Source organism: Xenopus laevis, chromosome 4L (assembly GCF_017654675.1).
Source record: "Xenopus laevis strain J_2021 chromosome 4L, Xenopus_laevis_v10.1, whole genome shotgun sequence".
Taxonomy (NCBI): Eukaryota; Metazoa; Chordata; class Amphibia; order Anura; family Pipidae; genus Xenopus; species Xenopus laevis.
The window spans coordinates 77,951,066-77,969,093 of NC_054377.1; the positions used below are offsets into that span (position 1 = coordinate 77,951,066).

General features: G+C 37.9%; 1 protein-coding gene across 3 annotated transcripts; it reads left to right on the forward strand.

The window, feature by feature from the left end:
* Positions 1 to 3,128: 3,128 nt before the first annotated feature.
* depdc1.L (DEP domain containing 1 L homeolog) lies at positions 3,129 to 17,615 on the forward strand. 3 transcript variants are annotated; one of them, NM_001091944.1, is given in 12 exon segments: positions 3,237 to 3,287; positions 6,690 to 6,955; positions 7,656 to 7,812; positions 7,989 to 8,098; positions 8,440 to 8,570; positions 8,692 to 8,739; positions 9,505 to 9,645; positions 9,830 to 10,687; positions 11,435 to 11,607; positions 12,552 to 12,728; positions 13,710 to 13,877; positions 14,959 to 15,295. In NM_001091944.1, coding segments are annotated over 12 exon segments (2,418 nt in total). In that variant the 5' UTR covers positions 3,237 to 3,239; the 3' UTR covers positions 15,100 to 15,295.
* Positions 17,616 to 18,028: the final 413 nt, after the last annotated feature.

An 18,028-nucleotide genomic window follows, 5' to 3' on the forward strand; every position in this document is an offset into this window, starting at 1 on the left:
AAAATGGCAATTTTCTATTTATGATTACCCAATGGCACATACTACTAGCAATGTATATTATTATGAAAATGGTTTGCAGGATTTTACATATGAGCTGTTTTATGCAATATCTTTTTATAGAGACCTACATTGTTTGGGGGTATAGTTTTCCTTGAACATAAACTTATGCCACGTTTCTTCTCAAATCAGGAAAAAGTACCAATTCAATTATTGATAACTCCCTAAAAGTCAGACCTTTGCTCTCCTGCCCAAGTTCACAGCCAAGGGCAGCAGAAAGGATCCAGGGACAGGAAACAAGACGGTTATTCTTTGAAAGTCTGCTCTGGGCTTTGATAATGTGTATATGAATTTAGATTTTCTTGAAATCCTGTGAGTATTCACTTGGCATAAAACAGGAATACAGGAAGTGATAACCATTACTTATGACATATGACGTGTTACTGTGAGCCATAATTAATGATGTTGGCACATCTCTCTCCTGATCACCAGCCTCAAGCCATATGGTTGTTATCACATGGTCAAATAATCCAATATCTAGAGGTCCGAGGTATTAACGTTCACATTTTTTTTCACGATTCACACTTTTTAGCCCTAAAAATCTTGCATGGGAAGAATATTTATTAACCATACAAATCACAAAAAACTTGAATGTGAATCTACATCATCTAAAAGCTGCCAAGGTCATATAGAAGTAAAATATTTCGTTTTAGGTTTCAGAGTTTTTGAAAGTTTTTTTTCAATTGCGAATGCACAGAAATCTTTATTCTGATTTGTTCTACATTTTCATGCTCTTCATCAGTGGCAGAACTACCGGGGGTGCAGGGGGTGCCAAACATAAAAAGCTGTATAATAAAAATGCATTTCAAATTAAATATGAAGCCCAAATCATTTTTTTTTTTAATTAAAGCATAAATACCTGTTAAAAACTTGTTTAAAAATCTCAGCTGTCAATCATATATTGCCTGCCCCTCCTCTATGCCTTAGCTCATAGAGGCAGGGCAGACAATTACTTTCACTTTCCATTCTGCACTTCCTAGATGTCACTGCTCTCCCCACATTCCCCCTCCCTCATCACCATCTAATTGTGTAGTGCATGGACATCCAGTCTCCCATTCTGGTACATAAACAATATTTTGGCATGATGCAAAGCTTGCCTTAATAACAATGCCCACAAAATGACACCTGTCTGCTTGCTGTGATTGTGAATTCCAAATAGGGATGTAGCGAACTGCAAAAAAATGCGAACGTTCGCGAACAGTTCGCGAACTTCGAACACCCGCTAAAATCGTTCGAATTGAACGATCGAAGGATTTTAATCGTTCGATCGAACGATTTTCATTCGAATCGAACGATCGAAGCATTCAATCGAATGCTTTTCATTCATTCGAATGCTTACAATCGTTCGAACGAATGGAAATCGTTCGATTTTTAGTGGTCGAAGGAATTCGAATGGTCGAACGATTTGTATTCGAATTGAACGCGAACTCAAAATGTGAACGTCGCGCGACGTTCGCGAACATTCGGCGGACGCGAACGGTCGAAGTTCGCGCGAACAAGTTCGCCGGCGAACAGTTCGCTACATCCCTAATTCCAAAACAAAACAATTTTTTTTAAAATCGTTTTTATAGTGCAAGTGAAGTTTATTTTGCTTGACTAACATCATAAAATATCATTTTGAATTATGTTCAGGGTGACAGGTCCCCTTTAAGTAGGCCTCTCTGGGGCAAATTGATCAAATTTGATTAAAGTCCACCAAAGAAAAACTCAACCCACTTTCTATTGATTCCTGTGAGATTTCAGAAGCATATTTATCAATGGTGAACTCTTTTACCCACCGATAAAAAAAACTTCTAAAAATCAATAGAAAGTGGGTCAGACTTTCTGTGCTGAGCTCTAATCCCGCAATTTGTTTAGTCTTCCCCTAAATGTCTGCAAACAATGTTTTTGCTTTATAATTTTCCCAATCTCTGGTTTTCTCATGTCTAAAGCTGGCCATAGATGCAACAATCCGATCATACGAATCGTGGAGATGAGAAAGTCCGATCGTACGTTGATTCGTACGATCGGATCTTTGCGTCTATGGCCAGCTTAAGGCTTATCGTTTTTTGTATTTTCCTATATAGGGTTTGACCCAGTCTTTTAATAATATGCCCTTTTGAGCCAACCTGCTTTCATATAATCTTGGGACAATGCTTTCTAAAACAATTCTTCATGTTTTACATCAACCTTCTTCTCTAGCAGTACATTAGCTTTTTCTTTTCACTCAGGTGGCCAATAAATGCAGCTTGGTTGCTATGGGTTACTAGATCTTGGCCAAATTTATTACATAACCGCAAAAGTATTATATACAAAATGACTTATTAAATCATGTGCTATATTAGGCAGCTGTTAGATTTGATACAATAGTTGCTAATATCTCACAGATGCTGCCGAGAAATGGATCAAGTAATGTAGCAAATAGTAACAGTTTAGAATCTGCACCTGAATTACCGAGTTGCCAGACTGAAACACCAGACACAGGAACATTACACGTTAGTTCTGGAATAACAGTCAAAAATAAAACATGTAAACATAAAAAATCTTCATTTTAGGTAAATTATCTGATAACTGAATTGAAAACTGTGTTGAAAGGTCAAAAACCTCTGTAAATGGCATTTTCTGCCACAAGAAAAAACGAGAATTGCTTTGTTACTGAAATATTGAATTGTTGCAGTGCAGCTAGTCTGTTTTCAAAAAAATCCTGCCCATTTCCACACACAGACCTTTCCTTCGAGCAGAATTTGTATTTGCGACTCATATAAACCAATAAATAGTATAGAGAACATATCGGATCGACCTGTTAGACACGTGCATTTTTCCCGAGCAGAACGCAAAATGTCTTTTTTTTTTTTTTCAGTTAAAACCATTTTTCACGCCTTTTCGAAATGAAGCCGCCATTTCACTACACATCTCGCACACAGCGCTACTAACCACAGACACAGCCCAGCCCTCCCCACTAAGCATTATCTACCTTGCTGTCTACACGTCTAACCACAGTTTCCCTTTTGCGTCACAACGACGACGCCTGTTGGTTGGTTTAGTACTTCACGTGACAAAAACTTTTTCACCAATCAGTGAGATGCATGCCACGGCTCGCTTTTCAAACAGATCACAAACGGTTGCGAGTTCTGTGTTCGGTGGTCACGTGGGCCAAGGGTTAAAGGGCCGCAGGCGGCTCGCTTGTCTTAGTTGGTCCAGTTATGGACAGTCGTATCATTACCCCGGGGCCGTACCGGGCTACTAAACTGGTGAGTGGCGAAGGAGCTGTCGCATTAGTTGTGGGGGCAGCGTATGATTTGTCCTATTGGTTTCCTACGTTCTTGCTTGCAGCTCGACTTGAGATGATGGGGATAGTAAGGAGGCATGGCTCTATAGAAACCAGTCCTGTGTGTTGTCATTTCTTCTCACTGAATAGGTCTCCTTCCAATAATAAGGCCTTTGGCATGTGGTTTTTAGTGTTTTAAGCTCCTGTAAATGATAATAGGACCTCTATCTCATTGCAATATATTAATATAAAAATAACAAATAGGTTTATGTACAGTAATGTGCGTATTCCTGTGTTTCTCCTCTGTTTGGTATTTAATACACCCGAAATTAATTTGTTTTATGTGTTATTGCCAAGTTTTCTTGTATTGGCTGACTCTAAACTAATCATTTTTGTTTTCTTTGGAGCAAACCTGCTGTAATAAACTGTCTGGACGTCTCTAAACTGCACAATAATTCTTTAAGCCAATGTATGTTGCAAGTATATGGAGACTTTCCTTTCCATACAACCAAACTCCAATAAATAAGGCTTATATTAGAAACGCTTTGTGTTTAAATCAAGTTTTGCTGCAATAAAACGTACACAATGTTACAATAACATTATTTCATTATTTTTATTTCACCCTAGGCCCCCCACTTCATTAGTTTAGTAGAATTGATTCTCCCTCCCAGTTAAACTGTCCCTATAATAATCACTAAGTATCTATGCAAGTGGCCCACAAACTGCAATTTGAACTTTAAAATAGTTCAAATACCTGTTTGTATAATAAATGCCTTCAGACATCCCATAACTTTATTCAGTTATTTTGTATCAAATACCTGTTCGTATGATCGGGCAGTAAGTCAAAGTTAGAATAAATTTCATATGTGGATCAATCAAAATTACTTCAGGTTATCTTTTATTAAAAATGTCAATGCTTTTGTATTGTTTTTTTAGACCTTACTTAGCAGAGCCATGAAAGGGCAATCTAACTTTGACAAACCAATACACATGATTTGAGAATTGCCAACAGGGCCACTTATGCTCAGATTCTTAGAAATAATATTCACTCTTTACTAAGGTTTCTGATTATGATCTATACCTTTGCAACTAATTTATAACGTTTTTCAAAAAAAACTAGTTGAACCTAGGGACAGCTTACTTGGCAAAGGGAAATTTCTTCTTTATCTTGACAGTGATTTAGAGAGGCTTTTTCTCCAGTGTAACAGTATTACAGTAACTGGACCGTTTAAAATAAATAAATAAAGCAGACCATAATTAGGGTCTGCTGTAGGTATGTATAGTTTTTGGGCAAACAAATCTCCTGCTGACATGGTGATGACTGATCCCTTTAGTTCTACAATAGGAGATATATTAAACTACAATGCCTGTAATACTGTCGCCTTGCTGGAATGTAAACTTTACAAGCACAATGAATAGAGTAAACATTAACTCTGAGGGAATGTAGGAATTTATTTTAGCTTTAAATTAAGTAATAGATTAAAGTATAGCTAAACCCTTTAAAGGAACTGTAAACCCTATACAGTTTAAACCCTCAAAACAAATGTAAAATTGCTGGGAGTATGCTCTCCTAAGCATTTTAATATTTTTCTCTTCAAGATTGTTTCAGCCAACTGGCTACATTTGAAACTATCTAAAAAAAAAAAATTAATATAAGTCATCTTACTGAAATTACTCTAAATATAATTTTTATTTTGCTTGACTGATCTATTCTTTGGGGGGGGCTCCCTTTCCTAGCAGATAAATTGAAGTAATGTCAAATCAATTCTAGCACAAACAAAAGCTAAAAAAACTGACTGTCAGACGTTTTGGTGATTTTTGAAACCATAAGATCTAATACATCTAAGCAAAAAGAGCCCCGTCCCCCAAGGCTCTACTAAACCTGTTGATTAAAGTCGAGACTCCTACATGTAAAGAGAATTAAGAAAAGGGAAATTATTAATATTATTATTTCAGAAACTGGTGAAGGATTTTGAATTGATTATATTTAGAAAGCTTCTCATTTCAGCATGATGCTTGTATTACATTTTTATTTTCACAATAGTTCCCAGTTAAGTTTGTAAGAGAAGGAACATCTTGTGAAGTTGCAAAATGAAATTAATAAGCAGAGGTGATGTGATGCTGCCTAGAACTGACCATGAAGAGTGGGGAAGATTATATTGAGGGGAGACTGTTCCTGACTTGTTTGGGGCCAAATTCAATATAGTTTTGATGCAAATAATGAAAAATGTAGGTTTAGTTTATTCTTGCATATTTCCCATTAGGGCATGATCAGACTGCAGCTAAAGTTGGCCAGTTCTTGAACTGATATTGATTCCAGTATCAATTGGCTTTAAGATGAGCGCTACTCTTGATTTCAGCATTACAATGCTCTCTCCAGAATATCTTTTTAGAATGCATCAATCCATAACATGAGTATTGCATCTGCAAGGATTGGTCTTGTCAAATATAAGCTACTGTGTGAGTGCCATATGCTATTAACTCCGGAAATGCAGCTGTATATATTCAGACATCTTACTTGCTTACTGCATGTATGTTGAATTACACATTAAGGCACTTTTCCTTCTGATTATGGTACAATCAGAATATTGAATACAAACTGTCATTTTCATTTACGATACAATTCTCCTACTCAACATTTACTTGGTCCATGCCTCCTCTTTATAAAATTTGCTTTGGTTCAATAGAATTTATCACATTTTTGCAAATATTGGATCCCATTTTGCCAATAATGCTCGTGTAGTTCGGATTAGAAACATTTTGTTGTAATTAAGACCGAAAATGTGTATGGAGGTAGAAAGGCATTACATTTCCCTATGAGGCTTAAGTGTAACTTTTATTAGCTGTTCTCTTGACAAAGTTGTAGAAGGCTCATTTGCCATCAGTGTTCTTCTGCTCTACATTTAATAGTTGGATACTGGGCCACGGTTTAAAAAATATCTGTGGGAATATGTTCTAGTGTTGAAACCTTAGACCATCTTGAGGAACCAATGTTTGCCTTCTAGGAAATACTTAGTTGCCTAAAGTAACTGTATTCTTGCCCATAATACTATGGAAGGAATTTGTCTTGAGAAACCAAAATTGACCAGGTCCACCTACCATTGGGAATAGGCTTTGTGGGGCGATGTTTAAAATTAAAGGTGTTTGTTTAAACCACACTTCACAGTTCTTTAACTATATGCTAATCCAGGTTATCCATCCAAGTCAATTAGAAGTATGTTGTCGACTTCAAAAGGACTGGTGCCATAGCACTTTCACTTTACCCAAGACTTTATTATTGGGCTTTAATTGGTAATTAACTGGCAGACCTATTACTTGCATTTGTGGTGGTGGGTGAGTTTTGTTTTACTGGTGTATTCATGTCTGTTTCCTAATGGTCTTCCAGTGGAATGAAGTAACAAAACATTTTCGGGCAGCGATGCCTTTGAGGAAACACAGGCAACACTTCAAAGCCTATGGAAATTGCTTTACAGCTTCTGAAGCAATAGATTGGCTCCATCAATTGCTAAAAACCAATAGCAATTTTGGTTCTGAGGTGACCCGGCAGCAGACCATCCAGCTATTGAGAAAGTTCTTGAAAAACCATGTCATAGAAGATCTAAAAGGCAGATGGGGAACAGAGGAACTGGAGGACAACAACAGCCTTTACAGGTATTTAGGACAGTGACACATGATGGTCCTATCACAGCAACAAAACGTGCAAAAATACATTGTCTAGTAGATTTTGGGGAATCTTCTCTGGTGACACACTTAAAGATTTATGAAGGTCTTTTTGTGCAATTTGAGCCAATACTCTTTGCAACAGGAAAGTATTGGGGGTTCAAGGGATCTTCTTTCGTGTTGGGAGTCCAATGCATTCAGCATATATCTAAATTTGTGGTTAGGCATGCAGTAGGAGGTTTTTATGTGAAATGTTTTGAATGTAATGGGAGTTGTAATGGTTTTTTTTTTTTTTTTTGCATGATGGGTCAGCCTTCTTTAAACGATATTTTATCATGCTGTGTAAAAAGTGGAGCGAAGCTTTACTGGAGATATTGCCCAAAGCAACCAATCGCCAATTCGATTTCAACAGTAAAGATCAAAGATCTGATTGGTTGCTATGAGCAACATCATCGGTAATTGTTCACATTTTAGACCACATAATAAATAAGACCCTTAAAATAGCTACATCATACTTTGATTGTATCAGAGACCGTTTGCATTTGGTGTTTTTCAGCTGCTCTCTGGTTTGGAATTATAGCAGCTATCTGGTTGCTACTGTATGTACCTTACTACTTCTCAGATTGTGGTCCATGCTTGCTGAATGCATAACAGATGTGTGGTGTATTAAAATCATTTAAATCTCCCACAGATTCCCTTCCACATCCCCAGTCAAGACCATTCCAAGTCGTCCTCCATTGTGGAAAAGAAGCAGCTTGGAAAATGTATTTAAAGAAAAAGAACACTTGTTCAAGATGCCTCAATTCTCTAAGAAAACGCCTAAAAGGCGTGCGTCCGTTGATTCTAAGGTGACTCATTTTAATTTTTGTTTCTATATTTTGTTTCTATATAATGTTTGAAAGAAAATCCAGGTAGTGCTGTGGGCCCCAAAATGACATCAGTGCTGATATTTAGAGTGACTGATCCAACCCAACATGGGAGTGTTTGAGGTAGCTCTTTAACCATTACCGATTTTTGTTTGTAGGAAGAGCAAGAAAATGAGGACCTGATGGAAGACCAAAGGAATGATGACTTTCCTAAGCAGCTGAGTAGCAAGGATATTGAGGACATATGGGGAAACATAACCATGATACAGTAAGACTTGGTTCATATCCTGCCCTCTCAAACTGGGGATGGTATGCAATTCATATAGTTTAATTTAGTGCTCCTTTACTATGGTAAGCTTTAAGTGCTCCTTGTAGTTGTATAAGTTGTGCCCAGCACCTTACTGTATGCCAGATTTTAAATCCTGCCAAAAAGCCCCTGTCTATTGTGACTTAGTGCTCCAGCACTTGCTCCAATATCATAGGTAAATTAGTCCCTATATCATAGGTAAATTAGTCCCTATAGTATTTGGTAACTATTATTGCCAATCTTGATCTAATGTACCTAGTGTTAATAAGCCTTTTTATATGATGGTTTTTTGGTTTTTTCAGCCTTCAAAAAATACTAGGTTTGCCATCCTTGGAAGAAGTCTTAAATCCTGCTCAGATAAAGCCTAATTATATAAGGTATAATATGACAAATACCAGTAAGCATGGAGTTGTTGTCCTTCAAGATAAAACAGGTAAAAATATTTTTGTAATTATAGACTTGTAGTACTACACCACTGCTTTTAGTTGGTGTTTAACTCCTCAACCTGGCAGTGGTGTATGTTATGTTTACTCTTCTCCCATTGCCTTCCACAGATGACCTTCCTCATTGGGTCCTGTCTGCTATGAAATGCCTTGCCAACTGTGAGTTGTAAAAAATGTGCCCTTTTTGCACAAAAATTTAATCTATATAATATAGCTTTTTTCCCCCCTCTTGTTGCCTATAGTAGTCCTATAGGCAGAAAGAAATGCTTTCTTGGCTAAATAAGCTACATAGCCCAAGATTTGAATACCTTTTTATTGTGGCATATTAACACAGGGGTTACACTATAAGAACCAAATTAGCCACGTATGCAGATGGGTTATTCTACTGTCCAATGTCCCAATTTTGTGGATGCCATTTTGGGGAGGTAAAACCTCCCTCCCCCCCCCCCCCCCCCCCAATATTCAATAAGTTTGCCCAAGTGAAGTAACTCATAGCAGCCAATAAGATGTTGCTTTTAAATTGGTGTATGTTCCCTGTTCCCTGTGGAATTGTGGTGGGGGTTGTGGGGTGTTTTTTTTTTTTTTTTTTTTGATTTAATGTTACACCAGCCTGGTGGTTTGAACTTGAAAAAGCTATGGGCTGGTGTGAACACTATTTGCAATTGTCTTTGTAATGGGCAAAAATGTGGTGCATAAATATAGTACAGGTATGGGACCTGTTTTCCAAAATGCTTGGGACCTGGGGTTTTCAGTTTTATTATTATTGAAATCATTTTTAATTTTGGATAAAATGAAGTCTATTGGATATGGCTTTTCCATAATTCTGAACTTTCTGGATAACTTTTTTCCGTATAACTGGTCACACCTGTAATGCATTGCAAAATTAAAATAAAATGTATTTATTTTTTTCCTTGTCTTTTGTAGGGCCTAAGAATAATGATATGAGTCAGGCAACCTATATTGGCTTTGAACGTGATGTTTTTAGGACCGTTGCGGACTATTTCTTAAATCTTCCAGAGCCTCTGCTCACATTTGAATTTTATGAGCTTTTTGTAAATATCTTGGGTATGTATATGCCTTAAGTTTCTGTATTTGAGAATGCACATGAATGCTTGTTTTTAATGCATGCTTACTTGCAACCTATAAGGCTCTGCTGCAGTTTTACTAAATGCAAACTAACCTTTATATATTTGCTTAATATTTTTTCAGCTCATATTTTTTTTTTAATCTTTATTTCATTTCCTGATAGTGGTCTGTGGCTACATAACGGTTCCCAACAGTCATAATGGAAAGCATAGATTTCATAATAAAACCCGTGATCCAGCACCAGCTAAAAAACAGCACTTAAATGATGAACAATTTTTCAAGTCAACAGAATGCCTTCTTTTAAGTTTGGTACGGAAGGTTCCTAATGAAGAGGAAGATGATGTTGAACATAGTTTTGGGGAGATTGCCAGAGACCACAAAGACCATATCCCTCGAGATGTATTTGCTAAAAAGAATCATTTGTATGGTTCCTTCAGTAGAAGAGCCAGTAGGGGAACTATTGGGGGGAGTTGTCAAAATCTTTCCACTTCCAGGAAGGAAACTGGTGTGACCCGCAAAGTAAGGGTACGTAGCTGCTCCCTGGAAGGAATAGCTGATAGTGTGTCCACAGACGTCAGAGACTGTCAGAGCAACATTTTGCAACCTTCTTCGCAGAAGCCAGAATTCAGTGTGGTGAAAGAAAGGCCAATAACATTTGGAAACCAAGCTGAATCTGTGACTGGCCTTAATGCTTCTGAACATAAACTACACTATAGGACTAGTGATGGGGGCTACTCCCAGACCAGTGAAAAGCTTGCTAGATCAGTGAGCGTGGGGGACTGTCTTGAGTCTCGTACAAGTAAAAATGCACCAGTTGCTGAGATCACTATTAAACCTTTAAAATCTAAACAAACGAGAATGCAAAAGCGGTTTTCTCCTACGGACAACGAACCTACAGATCTGGATTTCACCATAACAAAGAGATTATGTCAGAGTACCATGGAACTCTCACATTCTTCTTTTCCTTCAACTTCTTCTTTACTGCCACCTACTACTTCCCCCAACAGCACTGGCTCAGAAAGTAAGGTTCATGCTGTTCCTTGCATGTCTAAATGTACTGCTTGCACTCTTCACTCATTTACTCATTCCCTGCATGCTTTGCAATACACATGGCTGCTTATGCTTAATGCTGGAACGCTTGTCACATGTGCATCCTTTTTAAAGTAACTTGTTCATTGTGTTTAATTGTACCTGAAAACAGTGGGGCAAATTTGCCCATGGGCAGTTACCTATAGCAACCAATCAGTGATTAGCTTTTTGATGCAAGTAGGACAATGAATGCAGCAATCTGGTTGCCATGGGTTACTGCCCATGGGCAAATTTCCCCAGTGTTGATAAATGACCCTCTGTGTGTGTGTAATAGACTAGAGCAATATAGTTCCGCAAAAAATTCTCTCGATCCACTTTGAAAGTATATCAGGAATCCTATATTTTCATGCTGCCTGCTTTGTTTTTTGTTTTTTTACCTTTCCCATTTAAGCTATGCATTGCAAGCAAACTAAATTACATACCAATTGATTCAATCCAAAATAATATCTTTGGGCCATGTGGGTGATTAAATGGGAGTAGTCTTTCCTCTGGTCTTAATCTTTTGGCAATCTTTCTCAGTAGACTGCTTTTTCACTGGATTCTACAGTTTACTGTAATTTGACATCCGCAGTTTTGCCACCTTTTCATATTTGCTGCAAATTCTTTTAGAAATAACACTCTGGTACATCTTTTCTGGTTACCTAATTCACTAAACCTTTTTCTACATTCAATAATGCAGGTTTGTTGCAGCCACACTTGGAGAGAGTTGCAATTGAGGCGCTACAACTTTGCTGTCTGCTGCTTCCCCCTGCCAACAGACGAAAGCTCCAGCTGTTAATGCGCATGATCTCTCGCATGAGTCAGAATGTGGATATGCCACGGCTTCATGATGCCATGGGAACTAGATCCTTGGTAACTTCTTTTTCTGTGTTTATTTATTTTTTATTTTTTTTCCACCTGTGTAAATTCAAATGTGCTTTGCTATGAGTTATGATGGATAATCTTGATAAGAGCTAGGTCTCGGCCTTGTCTTTAAATGATTCTTGTTCGTCAGCCTTTGCTTGTGTCAGAATCTTCCTACCCAATATCTCCATAAACAAAGACTCTTAAAGGGGTTGTTCACCTTTGAGACCTTTTAGTATGATATAGAGAGTGATATTCTGAGACAATTTGCAATTGGTTTTCATTTTTATTATGGTTTTTGAGTTCTTTAGCTTTTTATTCTGTGACTCTCCAGTTTGCGTTTTAAGCATTCTGGTAGCTAGGGTCCAAATTACCCTAACAACCATACACTGATTTGCATAAGAGACTGTAATATGACGGAATGGGCTTGAATTGAAAGATCAGCAATAACTAAATATGTAGCCTTAAAGAGCATTTGCTTTTTAGTAGGGGTCAGACGCCCATTTAAAAGCCGCTTAGAATTGGCCGTTCTATAATATACTAAGTTACCTTAAGGGCTCTTACAGACGAGCGTTTTTTTTTACCTGCGTTCCAATTTTCTGCGTTCAGCCGCAGGGGAGCGCAGGGATAGACACATTACATTTTTTCCAATGGGGCTGTACTCACACAGGCACGTGTAGGCGCCGAACGCAGGAAAAATGCAGCATGTTGCATCTCAACCTGCGTTCGGCGCCTACACGCGCCTGTGTGAGTACAGCCCCATTGGGAAAAAATGTAATGTGTCTATCCCTGCGCTCCCCTGCGGCTGAACACAGAAAAACAGAGCGCAGGTAAAATTGTAGTCTGTAAGAGCCCTAAAGGTGAAACCCCCCCCCCCCCCCCGTTAAATGTAGTGTTTATAAGAAGCCTAAATGTTTTCCTTGTGTGGGGCACTGCACATTTGTATGTTACAGATGATTCAGACATTTTCCCGATGTGTTTTATGCTGCGCTGAAGAAGTGGATCTGGATGAATTGCTTGCTTCAAGACTAGTTTCCTTCCTCATGGATCATCACCAAGATATCCTACAAGTGCCTTGTTATTTGCAAACTGCTGTCCAGGATCATATACAGTACCTTCAAAGACCCCGTGTATGCTAAAAACGTTAAGCTGTGTGTTGTTGCTGCTTTGGTTTAAATATGTGTGATATATTTATGGAGGATGTACCTTGTAACTGTATGACTTCTCTGGGTATCTGGTTATTCACCGTCTCCTTTTTTCTGTATCCATTAAATAAAAGATAAATCCTAGTAGCCTAGCTGTGGCACTTGTGCAGATTGTTCATCTTGTACTGGGTATAGGGAAGACCTATGTCAATATAATATGCACATTTTCAAATGTCTCTTAATAGAGGGGACCTATAATTGACCACTTGCCTGCATAGTTTATATAGTCTATAGTACTGCTTTTGGACCTGACTGAAGAAACTGTTAGTGAAAATGGTGTGCCACGTACATCAAAGAACCCCTATGGGAAGAGGTTAAAGGGGAAACAATGCTAAACAGTTTTGCAGAAAATATTCCTAGGAGCACTTATGTTTAGTTTTTATACTGATTTTGAGAGGCTTTTAATCTCCATGATGATAAGTTTAGTATCTGTATGGTTTATTAGGCATTCTGTACAGAAATATTGTGCAGATTGAAACTGCAAACTTCTGAAATTACAACTTGCAGATTTAACGCATAGGACTGCTGAACCTGAGCATTGGTGCAACTGTTTCGATTCAACAGACTTCCATGATCTCAATGTAGTTTCTGGCCCACTAGGGGACTACATGCAGATTCCTTAATAGTGAATGTGCAGTGGGAATTTGCATCATGTGGCTGCTCAATTGGAAGGTAGTTTACACTAGGGCAGTGGAGCAGATGAGCAGATTGTGTCCATTAGCTGGACCTGGAAGCTACATACAGGGAGAGATCTGCAGAGAGCATATGCAAAACAAGGGCACAGCAATCTATGCATATTAAAGTACAGTTTTTGCAATGTTGTCCTGGGATTTATTTTGCTAGAATATTATAAGTTTGTTCAGTAAACATACACAGGTGGTAACATTTATTTATTTTTTTTCACAGGTGAAGCAAGGAACTGTGCCAGAATACTATTTTTGTAAGCAGATAAGTGCACAAGAGTTTGAAGAGCAGAGATTGGCCACCTCTCAGGCAGCTATAATGGAACTTTTAGAAAACATTGTAAGAGACAAAGCTTTAGCAGTTAAAGACAAGAAGAAGAAGCTAAAGCAGGTGAGACAAATTATCTAAATGTTTTAATGGTGTTTCCAGCTGCATTTAATTTGAGTTACTGCACTTTTATTAAGGTGTTGATGGCACTGCCTGCATTGTAAGATGCTAAATCGGCAAAGCTACCTTTTTTTTTTATATACTGTTTTATTATCTGTTATCTTCAAAAAGCACAATATCCTGAAGCAACCTGTCCTGTTAGTGTATATAGCTGAGGTTTAAGCGTGGACACTGCTGGAGGCCAGACAAATGAAAACCTCTGTAGCTTTTCCATCCCAGTATGTTTATCAGTAACTTAACAAAAATGTGTATCTTTCTAATAATGTAGTGCAGAGGAAAACCTGCTTGCTACTCCGTTGACTATATAAGGCAATCTTTTAAATAGATTTACAAATGACTTGTCATTCTGATTAGTGTGCTAGTTGCCAACCCACAGCTTCTGCGTGTGCTAATCCTTTTTGTAAAGATCCTTGTCCCCTACCTAATTACTGTAGCTGTTGCGGAGGGACCTCTAATTCTCTACACAGGAAAATGTATAATCCAATGAAATGTTCAGAAATAAAGATTAGCATAAACCCTCTTGTAAGCTTGCCTTGTTACACGTCTGTATACTTCCAAGATGGGTTAACATGGGAACTACAAAACCCAAGCCCGAGAGAGAGGCACTAGCTGTGTTATGCAGTTTTTATTCTACTTATCGTTACATTTTGATGAGCATTAAATTCATTCAAATAGTTCCCTCCCCTGCATGGCTTCTCTAACTTTATTATAGGTGTCCATGTTACATATACAAACATCCGACCAACATGCAGTCCACTTTCTCCTTACAGTTCTGCAAAGACTTAATTACTATTCAATAGCAGTAGTATAAAGGGTACATTTTTTTTTTTTTCCAAAATGAAATCCCAAAAGAAGGGGGGGGCAAACTGCTAATGTGGCAGTTTCCTTATATGTTTTAGGTCTGACCAATGTGGTTTTTTATTTTTTTTTTAATTTTATTTTTTTTTTTCTCTCTGCATAACTGTTGACCAATACAGCGGGATTGAAATGGGGAAGTGGTTCTAAATTAATTTTTTTTTTTCAGTTTCAGAAACAATACCCGGATATCTACCAAAGCCGATTTCCAACTACAGAAAGTGAAGCCAAATTGTTTGGCGATAAACCTACAATCAAACAACCAATGTTGATGCTGAAGAAGCCAAAATTCAAAAGCTTACGCTATTGATTAGAAAATACACACATTTAAAGAATAACTGCCTATGCAAATCCAGTACCTCCCTTTTCTGTACTATGAACTGTATATCTGTCCCACTGTAATCTTCCTCTATTGTAAATCATGGGTACATATGAGTTGCTGCTTGTAAATACCTGCCTATAGTAGTTATATGCCACTGCCTAGTGCCTTTGAACAGGTGATATCTTGCTGGACAATCATGGCCATGTGCTTATGTCAATTCAAACTAAGGCATTCGACTTACATCCAGCACTTATGCATAAAATATCTAAAAGGGATTCTGTCATGGTAGACTTTTTTTTTTTTTTTTTTTTTACACAAATTGCATCATTTAATAGCACTCCTCCTGCAGAGCTCTGAAATTCATTTTTCAACATGAGCAAATAGACTTTAATTTTAAAATTTGTGGCGGTAGATATGTTGTTAGGTTCCTGGGTACCCTCAGGTATGTGAATTGGGCACTGAGAAAAACTTCAGTCATTCTTTACTGCAAGCTGGAGTGTTCTAACTTCCCCCGACAGCCTTATCAGCAGAACAATGGAAAGGAACAAGATAACAGCTCACTGACCCATGCACTGATAAAAATGCTCCTAGTCTCCCCCCCACCTAATGTTAAATGAAAATAGAACAACACCCAAGCCTGACCATGATTCCTCCTGTAAGAGTAAAGCCCGGATTTGTGGTGAGACCACAAAGGCCCTGCGGAGGAGCACTGGGCACTCTCAGCTCCCCAGTGCTCTGGCTTGTGGGTAGGGTTGCCACCTTTTTCTGGAAAAAAATAAGTAAATACCAGCCTTCCTAAATCTTTTTTCCCTATTAATAACATTGAGATCAACCATCATTTTTACTGGGCACACTGGTAAATACTGGCCAGGTGGCAACCCTACGCGCAGGGGTGTGGGCGCTAGGATTGTGCAGCCTAGGGGCAGCTGCGATCCAAATCAAATCCAGCCCTGAAGAGAAATCATAATTTGAGTTTAGAGCTTACTAAATATAAACTCACCCACATTCTATCCATTTCCATGAGATTTTTAGAACCGTGTTTATTATATGGTGAGTTCTAACTTTGACCCACTGATAAATACAATTCTAAAAATCCCAGAGGAATGAATAGAACATGGGTGAGTATTTATTTATTAAGCTTTGAAATCACATTTTGATAAATCTGCCCCCAATCTTAAAGCAATTCCATTGTTAAAGGAGCAATAACACCAAAAACTGAAAGTGTTGTAAAGGAATGAAAATATAATACTGTTGCCCTGCACTGGTAAAACTGGTGTGTTTTTTTCAGAAATGCTACTATAGTTTATATAAAAAAAGCTGCTGTGTGGCCATGGGGTGAGCCATTCAAACACAGGATACTCTGTAGATAACTGATAAGTTATGAAAAATCCCAATAATACAGAGTTTAGCGATTATCCTTTGTGTATCCTGTGCCCCCCCTTTTTTTTTTTTTTCTCTCTCTCCATCTTTCAGCTTTGAAGGGCTGCCCCCATGGCTATGCAGGGCTTGTTTATATAACCTATAGTAGGAGTTTCCTCAATAAAACGCACACAACATTTACAAATGCTGCAAAACAGTACATTATATTTTCATTACTTTAATACACTTTAATTTTTTGGTGTTACTGTTCCTTTTAGTGCTGGCTGTTTCTGAAAGCATAGGATCGAGTGTAATAAGCCTGAGATGACTAGCTACACATCAACACCAGCATTATGTGCAGGATGATGGAGCAAATATGGTGCTCAACCAAAAAGTATGGTGTTTTGAGCAAGAGCCAAAATCTGATAGGGGCTAGGGTGGGCTGCTGTTTATCAGAGACTGAAGTTTTGGGTCTTTCCTTGTGCTTAAATGTAAACAAAAAAACAACTGCAATCCCACATGTTTTATTGTGCTAGCTTTCAATCCTTTAATAGAAGAATGTCCTATCCCTTTTGAATGTGCTTGTGCATTTAGGGCAGAGACGCACATGGGGAGATTTAGTCGCCTGCAGACAGATCGCCTCTCCTTCTGACGACTAATCTCCCCAAAAAGCCTTCCCGCCGGCTAGAATCTAAATCGGCGGTGGGATGGCACTCGAAGCGAATTTTCCGAAGTTTCCTCGTGAGGCAGTATCCAGTTTTGTGTAAAAGTGCACCAAAGAATGTCTCTGAAGGCCAGAAAGTAGATGGTGAAGCCTTTAGTTTATTAGAGCAAATGCCTGCAAGACATCTACGTTGCTATTCACTTGTATTGGACCTGAAACAGTGTGAAAGTTGCAAGGATACACTTGTCTGACTATTTCCATAGAGCAGACCCTCTATTTGCCATACCACAGCTGAAATCTGGGTTCTACAATTACCCCTGTAGTTTCTTTTTTTTCTTTCAGATTTGTGGAATGTGTTTAACAATTTTCTTAGAATCACATTCTAATATTTGGTAGATTATAGCTCCTATTTGTTACTTTAAAAAAAAAAAATCCAGTTTATGTAATGCCTTGTGGCTTGTGCTAATTCCTTCTTAAATAATTATGGCCTTTATTTTAGTTTTTTTTCTCCTTTTCTGTACCTCATACTAAATAAAGGAAACACAATTCTACTCAAAATAGTTTGCCAAAGATGGCCATTACAACAGGCTTTTGTTCGTCTGTAAATATTTAGCTTACTGTGATTTGCACATTTTGTTTGTAACCTGTTCAGTGCCTGAAGGTTTGAAACTGACATTCATTAAGACTGTGTAAGGTCTTTTCTACTGAGCTTTACACGTGTGTGTCTCTTACAGTGATTGCTCTACTTTGCACTCCATTTGTAAATGTTTTCCTGTCCTATTTATGTTTTACCATATTTTATTTTTGTATTCATTGCATGTCATTTTGTTGCAGTGAACCAAGATGAAGAAATTTGTAACTTTTTTTTTTTTTTCAATATATGCATGTACCATT

Bases quoted from the DNA above. Each gene is read 5' to 3' on its own strand.
- depdc1.L (XM_041589261.1), top strand. From the start codon at position 3,240: ATGGACAGTCGTATCATTACCCCGGGGCCGTACCGGGCTACTAAACTG. The intron at 11,608-12,551 runs GTAACTTCTTTT...TGTATGTTACAG, and splicing joins CCATGGGAACTAGATCCTTG to ATGATTCAGACATTTTCCCG. The intron at 12,729-13,709 runs GTATGCTAAAAA...TTTTTTTCACAG, and splicing joins AGTACCTTCAAAGACCCCGT to GTGAAGCAAGGAACTGTGCC.